This window comes from Camelina sativa, chromosome 16 (assembly GCF_000633955.1).
Source record: "Camelina sativa cultivar DH55 chromosome 16, Cs, whole genome shotgun sequence".
NCBI classification, from domain to species: domain Eukaryota; kingdom Viridiplantae; phylum Streptophyta; class Magnoliopsida; order Brassicales; family Brassicaceae; genus Camelina; species Camelina sativa.
Genome location: NC_025700.1, coordinates 919,507 through 928,728, shown reverse-complemented (window position 1 = coordinate 928,728; position 9,222 = coordinate 919,507). Strand labels below are relative to the sequence as shown.

The 9,222-nt window shown below is 33.3% G+C and overlaps 1 protein-coding gene across 3 annotated transcripts in view; it reads right to left on the bottom strand.

The window, feature by feature from the left end:
* LOC104753191 (cytochrome P450 78A9-like) overlaps window positions 8,244-9,222 on the bottom strand; it is a 3,174-nt gene continuing 2,195 nt past the window's right edge. For all 3 annotated transcript variants that reach the window (XM_019238482.1, XM_019238483.1, XM_019238481.1), the window contains exon 3: window positions 8,244-9,217. In XM_019238482.1, coding sequence (XP_019094027.1) covers window positions 8,588-9,217 — 630 coding nt within the window. In that variant the 3' untranslated portion in view covers window positions 8,244-8,587. The remainder of the gene's footprint in view (window positions 9,218-9,222) is intronic.

Here is a 9,222-nt window from a genome sequence, read left to right as displayed (position 1 = left end):
AAATTAGGTCTCTCCCGTCACAGTCACCAACTTCGGAGGAAACCTATCTCTCTCTCTCTCTCCCTCAAATCCAAACAAAAGACCTTTTTTACCAACCCGTTACGTTTTGCTTTTTAACGGTTGCTATTAAGCAACCTCCGTTGTTATCTATCTATCTATCGCCGCTTTCAAAATCTAATAGCTACCGAGAACCTAATAAAGAAGATTCGATCTACCTTAGCTAATCTAACAAATTAACCCCAGAGGAAACAAATACAATTTGTAAGAATCTAATTCAGGCACCGTAAAATTGGGCAAAAAAGAAGAAATCGCAGACGGGGAACCCTAGGAGGAGGAGGAGGAGCGAGGAGGGAGACGAAGGGAGCAAGATTCTAAAAACAGAAAGGGCGGAAATCAATAAGAACCCTAGAGGATAAATCGAGAGCAAATATAGCAGTAACGAAGAATCGAGAGGCAAATGCGAGAGATTGATCAAAGGGTACACTGGCGGACTGAAATCGTGCGGAAGAAGATGATGATGATGATGATGAAGATGAAGAAGAAGAAGACATAGACCAAAAGATGTATGTATATATTGTGATTGATTGATTAGGTTTTTTTTTTTTTTTCGTTTATCTTCTGTTGATATTTTTTTTTGGTCGAGGAGGAGAAAAAAGTGGGAGTGTTTGGTGACGAGGATAGCCAATTCCGGGCAATCTCAGCCTCTCTCTCTCTCAATCTCAGGGCTGTTTTCGTAATTTAAACCTGTCTTTTAATTTTTTTAAATTATTATGCCTGTAATAATAATAATTGTAAAAAATCACACAACATATAGTCATATACAAACGATAATTATAAATTCTGTTTATATCAAATCATAAAACCAATCAAAATGATTAAATGTTACGTGTTTTTTATTCTGAGTCTGCATATATTCCACGAGCTCTCTCACTACTAGTTTAGTTTCTTATGGATGGAAACGAAACCATTTCATAAATTATTAAATGACCCATGACTTTATCGGACGTCTTCCTTTAATTTAATTTGATGTCTCTATGTTGTCTGTGTAAATGTAACGTACTAATATATATTTTATATACAATAAAACCTCTATAAATTAATACTCTATAAATTAATAAACACTATAAATTAATAAATTTTGATGGTCCCAAGTTGGGCCAGTGTAAAAATTAACAATATTCGATAAGATAATAAGATAATAATTTTTTTGAAATCTCCATGTAAAATCTGGTCCCAATAATATCATAAATTAATAATCTTGTAAATATATATATATATATATACTGATATAATAGTTTATGTTTCTCCTAAAGCTCATTTCTATAGAACAATTGTAATGTTGTATTTTCAAACTATAATGATTTCTCTAAAATATTTTATAACATGTCTTACAAATAATTAAATTTTAAAGTTTTAATTTTTAGATATGCATCATTTACAATTTGATAATTTGATAGATAATTAAAATAGGAGAATTGATATTATCATTCATAGATTTGAATTTATGTATGTCATGTGTATCAGTCAATTTGTCTATAGTATTTGTAATTTATTGTCAATAATGCTTTCTAAATATTACAATTTCAATTCCTAAACCATAAAATTTATAACATCCGAAATTTTAATCTTATTTTGCTATAATTGTTCCAATTCATAATTTTAAAAAATTTAAACAATTAAAAATATATTTATAAATTAATAATTATTAATTTATACTATAAAATAATAATTATTAATTTATACTATAAAATAATAATTATTAATTTATAGATAAATTAATATCACTATAAAATAATAAAATGTTTTGGTCCAACATTATTAATTTATAGAGGTTTTAGTGTAGTCCGTGTGTCATTATGGCCTCTTCAACCCTAATTTCTTTACGTTTTTAGTGAAAGCAAATGTTCATTTGTTGTTTCATTATGTCCGTGATTAATGAAAGTACGAAATTAAATTTTTTTTAAAAAAAATCTCTAATATATATGCTTATAATGTTTAATGGGTCTTCCACTAAAAATATCAAAATTACATAGGCTTTAGAAATCGGCCTGATTAATTTCTTTCTGAAGCCCACAAATAAGAGTTTAATCCCAGGAGAAAAAAACAACCGTTTAACCACTATGTCCATAGTGATGTTAAAACGGGTAGCCCAGACCCGTTTAGACCCCGCCTGTTTACACCCTGTCCGTTTATATCCTGCCCACTTAATTTAAAACCCCTTTGTCTAAACCCGTTTGATCTAAAACTTTGTAAATAAATGTGATAATGTTTACGTTGATGGCCTAGACTGTTTATCAACTCTCGTTCAAGCCCAATATCTGTTCATACACATAAGTCGGTTTTTTGTAGATACTTGGACTAAAAGCAAACAAAATTGTCATACAAGATTAGTTTTGCTCTAGGAATACGTATATGGGCATTATAGTTTTTACGATCACTTTTATTGATACATGACATCATTGTGAAGACCTCTAAGCAACCATTGAAGATGCTTCGACCATAAAAAGTTTCTTTATAGATACTTTGTCTACTTTTAAGATCTCTCAATTGTATATACGATTAGACCAATAAAATTTCAAATCTTGTGATATTTTGTTCTTTCCTAATGCTTATGTGCCTGCTTCTCACTGGATCAAAAATATCACCAGCCTTTAATAATTCATGTGTCACAATCTTTGTAATATATAAATATAAATTCTGTAACTCTTATTATAATTATTTTATGTTCGACCACGCACTTTGAAAGTGTTTCAGTCAATATATTCCCTTATTAAACAAAATCATATAGCATTTTTTTATTTTTTTTGTTCTTTTTCAGATTTAGTAGTCGACTAGTAGACTAGTAGTAAATAGTGGTTAGTTTGTTTGATTTGATAAATTAACCATGTGACCAAAATCAAAAAATAGATTAGGGTTTCCATCTTGATATACTAGAAGTTACAAGTTACCTCGTGCTACGCACGGATTTATTTTTACTTTTGTTTTACAATCAAATCCTATATACAGTATTGAATTATTGAAAAAACTCCAATCGATACTCCATTTGTAACGCCCCGACCGCCACCTCTTAGTGGATTCCATGTCTAATCTAGTCTCTGGGCCCACCTTTCTTACTGGATCTCACGTCTTTTCATTAGGTCCGTGAGCCTATCTATATCCGACAGCCGGTTTGCTACGTCGACTTTAAAGACTTGTTATCATCCCTAAAAATCACCACATGATCTTTTCCTGTGTTTTGTCCTCACTCGCACAGTTCCGACAATCACTTCCCGAAAAGTCACCCATCATGAGACTACTCCATCATAAGCATGCTTAACTGTGGAGTTCTCTCAGGACCTTTGACCGAAAAGATAAGTTCACTTTAGTGACATAGGTGGCCAAATCAATTCTTTTAAACCTCTCCGCAAGTCTCTGAAACCGGGGTATCACAATTCACCCCCACTAACATATCGCAACGTCCTCATTGCGCATCAAGACCGTCACACCGACAGTGTGAGCCAACTCAACTCCACACTTATCTAGGTTCGGCTTTGATACCACTTGTAACGCTCCGACCGCCACCTATTAGTGAGCCTCATGTCCAATCCCAGTCCATGGGCCCACCTTCCTTAATGAGCCTCACGTCCTCTCATTAGGCCCTTGAGCCCATCCATATCCGACGGTCGGTTTGCTATATCCGAGAGGCTTTAAAGACTTGTTACTGTCCCTACAAATCACCACATGATCTTTTCCTGTGTTTTTTCCTCACTCGCACAGTTCGAACAATCACTTTCCGGAAAGTCACCCATCCTGAGACTACTTCAGCATAAGCACGCTTAACTGTGGAGTTCTCTCAGGACCCTTGACCGAAAAAATAAGTGCACTTTGGTGACATAGGTGGCCAAATCAAATCTTTTAAACCTCTCCGTAAGTCTCTAAAACTGGGGTGTCACACCATTACTAAAAGCAAACCTTGATGTTTAATTTTATTTATTAGTCTTGTTTAATTTATTAAATAACAAAATGTAGAAAAGAGTAAAATATCTCTCTATTCTACAGTTAGAATGTGTTGTTTTGCGATGCTACTAATTTGTAATACATATACGGTGAAATTTGAAATATGTACTGTCTTTTTTTTATGTGACTTGTATTTGTCTTTCCTTTGGAGATGAAATGACAAGTGATTTGCTTGCTGGTTTCTCCCAACATCAAAAGTTGTTTTACTTTTGTTGTTGTATTTCCTGTCAACATTAGACCAGTAATGTTAAAAACCAATCAAACCCTATTTAGTGGCTTTTATTTATTTAGTGAATATATTAAATATACTTAGAGATAATCACCTTTTGGGGAGTTCTTTCTTCGACATTGATAAGGGCCAAATCACCTTCATCTTTGTTTTTCATGTTGAGTGAGTGAAGGCAAAACTAAAATTTAAAATAAATATAAATTACATTTTTTTTTCAACAACAAAATTTGTATTACAGATATGTTTTTTATTTTAATATCTGGCAAAACTTTGTTTCTTCAATGCTTTATCCCTTGCAAATTCAAGTGTATATGGTTTATGAAAAATGTCAAATTGTAAATGTTAAAATTCAAGCGTATATGGTTTATGATTTCGTGTTGAAATTTTTTCCACATGTGTGTCTCAGGTTCTAGGAGAAAGTGGTGTTGATCGTCTTTGATGGATGTGACAGACTGACAGTGAAACTCTGGTACATAGAGCCGTGAAACTGTATGTAGACTCTTTGACATTGGAATACAATTTCTTCCCTATTAAGTCTTTGATGAGCTGAGCCACCTCGTTGTCCAATTCATCTAAGTTGGCCTAAGAATAAAAAAGTGACTTGGGTTGGGAATTTCAGTTTGAATAGTACCTTCAAATAATTAGTACGTACACAAAATAAAATAAATAACATATGAAAAAAACTATGAAACAATGGTTTGCCACACTCCGGACTCATTGAAAACAACACACCGGAGTATTCCCATAGCTTCGGATGGAGGGAAAGTGTGACATGTCAAGGTCGAGCCAGATTTTTTCATTTTCAAATTACAGTTAGTGCATGAAATGTAATGCCACCCATTGCGCAATACACAACTTCAACCACTTTTGCTTGACACCAAAAACAAAATGTTCCTTAAAAATATTAAGACGATGTTTTAAGTAATACAAATAGTAGTAAAAATAAAATAAAAATTGGTCATATTACCTGGCCTCCATCGTTGTTGTCTAACGTAAGTCTCTATTTGGTCAATCACGTACAAATCTTTTGGGTCTAAATAAATTTTGCCAACTAAAATTGACGGGACATTACTTGACTTGAAATAGTTACTGGGGAAAATATTAAAGACTATAAGATTGTTGTTCATTTTAGAAGATTATTTTAAGAATATTAAGAAAAACTGATGTGAAAAGTAAGACAGAAATTGATTTAATTGGAAGCAATATATATTACATGTGGGAGAATAGGGAAAAAACAAATACAGAATTAACCAGATATATATGAAATATAATATCTTTTGTGGAATTGTTGGAGTTAAAAAAATATTTGGGTTGACGATGTTGCATTCAAATATAAATAGTCTGCCCAGAGTGTAAGAAGTTTGACATGTCTTTCAATGACAATTTTTTCCCAAAGAGAGACACTACTTTTCCCGAATCAATAGATCTTCGAACTTAGATAGGCGAGTTGCATGCCTGAAAGCAAGTAAAAAATTAGTTAGAGTGGAAATTTTTAATATTCAGTAGGTGAGATAGGTGTGGTGTGGATTAGGTAGTTGATTTACATTTTCGTCTAGATCTTTAAAGCTGAGTAAGAGATTGTTTCTTCTAAAGTATGGAGCTTAAGAGATTGTTTCTTCTAAAGTATGGAGCTTCCCTAAAACAATCCTATTTTTAGATTGTTGTGACTCTAGAGTAGAGTGTGACTCTAGAGTAGAGTAGAGAGCAATTGTTTTAAAGTTGTATCATTTTTTAAATCATAGTTAGTGTGTGGGAGTGTTGATTCCTAGTATAAATAAATAATAATAATAATAAAAGTAATCAGAGATTGAATTATATTGTATAATTTTATGGAAAACATATTACTAATATTTAATTAAAAATAAATAAGAAAGCAATGATTAAATTGCTTATTTTACTTTGATGGCAAGAGGTTATATTTTCAAGAACATAATGCAAAACTAAAATTAAATTCAAGCTTTAATTTAAATACCGTATGAGAGGAAGAGAAACACAAGGGCTGCAAGTTCAGATTTCATTTGTTTGTTTGTTAAGGTAAATTTTTTAATTACCAAGGGATTAAGTTGACAATTATGGCCATATTTAATTAGCAATGGATCTTAAATATTTGTGTATAATAAATTATAAAATGAAATTAATATGAGGACACGTGTCAGCTATATAAAGCGCCAAATGTCATCATCTCAAACAAAGTTTAAAAGAAACCTTCTCTTATTATATAAGATATATGTCTAAGATCTATTTACATGTGGGATTATTACAGAAAAGAGGTTTTGTTAGCCCAAAACTTTGAAAAAAAGGTATGATCATCCAGACTCTCAAATATAGGTCTTTTTGTTTTAGATAAAATTTCAGTTTTGTCCCTCTGTATCTTCTCTTTCCTCTCTTCACGACGCAACAACAACCAAAAATTTTTTTGCCGCCGATCAACACAAAACCTCTTTGAACCAAAAATATGGTTTCTCTGATCCAATAAATCCAAAACCATAGCAGTCCATTAAACTCAAAACTTCTCTCAATCTCTATTTTGTTTTGCATGAAGAAATCTAAACCCTAAGGGGATAGTATCTAGTAAACCCAAGGGTTTCAAATCATAAACACTAAACCCTAAGGGGATGATAGATAGAGAACCCAAGAGATTCAATTATAAACACAAATTGAATTAAAACTTTCAATTCATCTACAAATCTAATCCAAATCCGAAAATTACAAGTTTTATGATTAACAAATCATGAATTAAATTAGAAGGTAATTGGTTTGTCTTCTTATTCGTTTGGAAGCCAAAGAGAGGATGAATCGTTGTGGAAAACACAAGCTGACTTACGCCGGATGAAGCTTTTCATGACCGGAGTTCAGATCTGCGACGAGATCCAACAGCCTGAGATTCTAATGCTTTATGGCCGAGAAAGCTTCAGAAGAAAGGGTTCTTCCTTTTAACCATGGCTGGCGGCCAGGAAGATGTAGTTGTCGGAGAGTAGAACTGAGAGTCTGAAAAGAAAAACTGATTCACGGCGTCGAGAAGCAGAAAGAAGAGAGAAAGAGAGATTTTAGGGTTATGTGAAATAGGGACAGTTTCATCATTTCAGTTGAATTAAAAGACCTACTTCTGTAAGTCCAGACAGAATGACATCATTCAATAAAATTTCTAGAATAAAGTCCCTATTCTGTAATTAATCCATTCTCTTATAAATGTTTAGTAGTTTTGGGCATGTTATAAAGGCATGCCGGTCCGTCCTATAAATTAAGTTACCGTAAATTGAGTTGAATTTATTACATTGAATTTGGTTGTTTAGTTATATAGAGTGAACGCTGACCACTCTATTAATGAATAAAAAGGAAGCTCATTTGAGTTGATTTCTTTATGTTGGACAAAAAAAAAGGAAATAAATTATATATATAGAGTACTTTTGTAGGTAAATAGATACACACGTTATATAGTTTTTGTAATGTGACGAGACAAATAGAATTTTGATTGGTCGTTACGCATAAAAAGAAAGATATAAACAAAGACAAATAAGGGACAGGGTATGTCAAATCTGCAACTTTTATAAAGACGAATCTTTTATAAATTTTGGCTGGGGCAAAAAAAATGTGAAAACAACTCCTTCGATTTATTCGGCAAACATTTATTTTTGTTAACATTTTTGGTATATTTTGAATATTCAAGGTTACATGGGATTTGAATTTCCCGTATATAATTTTTGGTATGTAAGAATTTACTTTTGTTATGATGAATTGGTATAATGTAATATCACTGTTTTTTTTGTTGTTCAAATAGGCACATTATTACGATTATGTGTTTTTGGTATTATGATCAGGCCGGATGAAAGGATGATTTTATTATATGTTTGCTTTTGATCGGGTTTGTTCGTGTTCAAACAAAGATCGTTTCCCACAATTTCGGAGTTAATAATACTCCACATTACAACCATTAAGTTTTTAGATAATACTATCGAAACGAGGAAATGAAGTACTATTATGATATAAAACCACAATGCAAAAGGAAAAACGAGAAGAAAATATAATAACCAAGTAGTATTATTAAGCAATAATATTAACTTTCTTTGTAACAATAATGTTTATAATCATATTTACAAAATATCACTCCTCACACCACCAAACACTTCGCGTATCAATATTTTTTTTTTCTTTTTTTCTTTAATAATACGTATCAAGATGTTATAAGTTTATAATACTCTAAAACTTCATAACCATTCTTTTCTTTTCTTTTTAATTTTATTTTATTTGTATCTTTTTTTTTTTTTTGTGTATGCTTCACCTTGTTTGTTCTTTTTTTATTTTTTTGTCTCACACTAATTTCTTCACTTTAGTTACCAGTGTATCTGTGAATATCTTGAAGGATCACACGCTAAACCTGCGCCTGGGGCGTAACTTAGCAGCAAGAGGATTAGCCATCTCACACGAGAGCCTCAGTTTCTCGGACAAGTCAACGGTCTTCTCATCGGACGGTGGTCGCCATTCAAACTCGTGCAAAAGCGTCGCAGTCCAAAACGTCACGGTGGCCAAACCAAGATTCTTCCCTGGACAGATCCGACGACCCGACCCGAACGGTGCAAGCCTCAAATCCGACCCAAGAACCGAGAACTCAACCTCGCCTTCCTTGGCTACAAACCGCTCAGGTTTAAACTCCAAGGGATTCTCCCACCCCTGTGGATCATGTGATATAGCCCACATGTTCACCATCGCGGTGGTCCCCGCCGGAACACGGTGACCGTCGATGGTCGTATCTGTGATTGCTAAACGGGACCATGAGAGTAATGGACCTGGCGGGTGAAGCCTCAAGACTTCTTTCACCACAGCCGTTAGATACACCAAAGACGCCACGTCAGACTCTTCAACGGCTCTTGATCTCCCCACGATCTGATCAAGCTCTCTGTGGACCGTCGATTGAACATCTGGATGAAGGACCATCCTAGCAAGAATCCACTCGATCAGAACAGCCACCGTGTCAGTTCCTCTGAATATCATCTCCTATT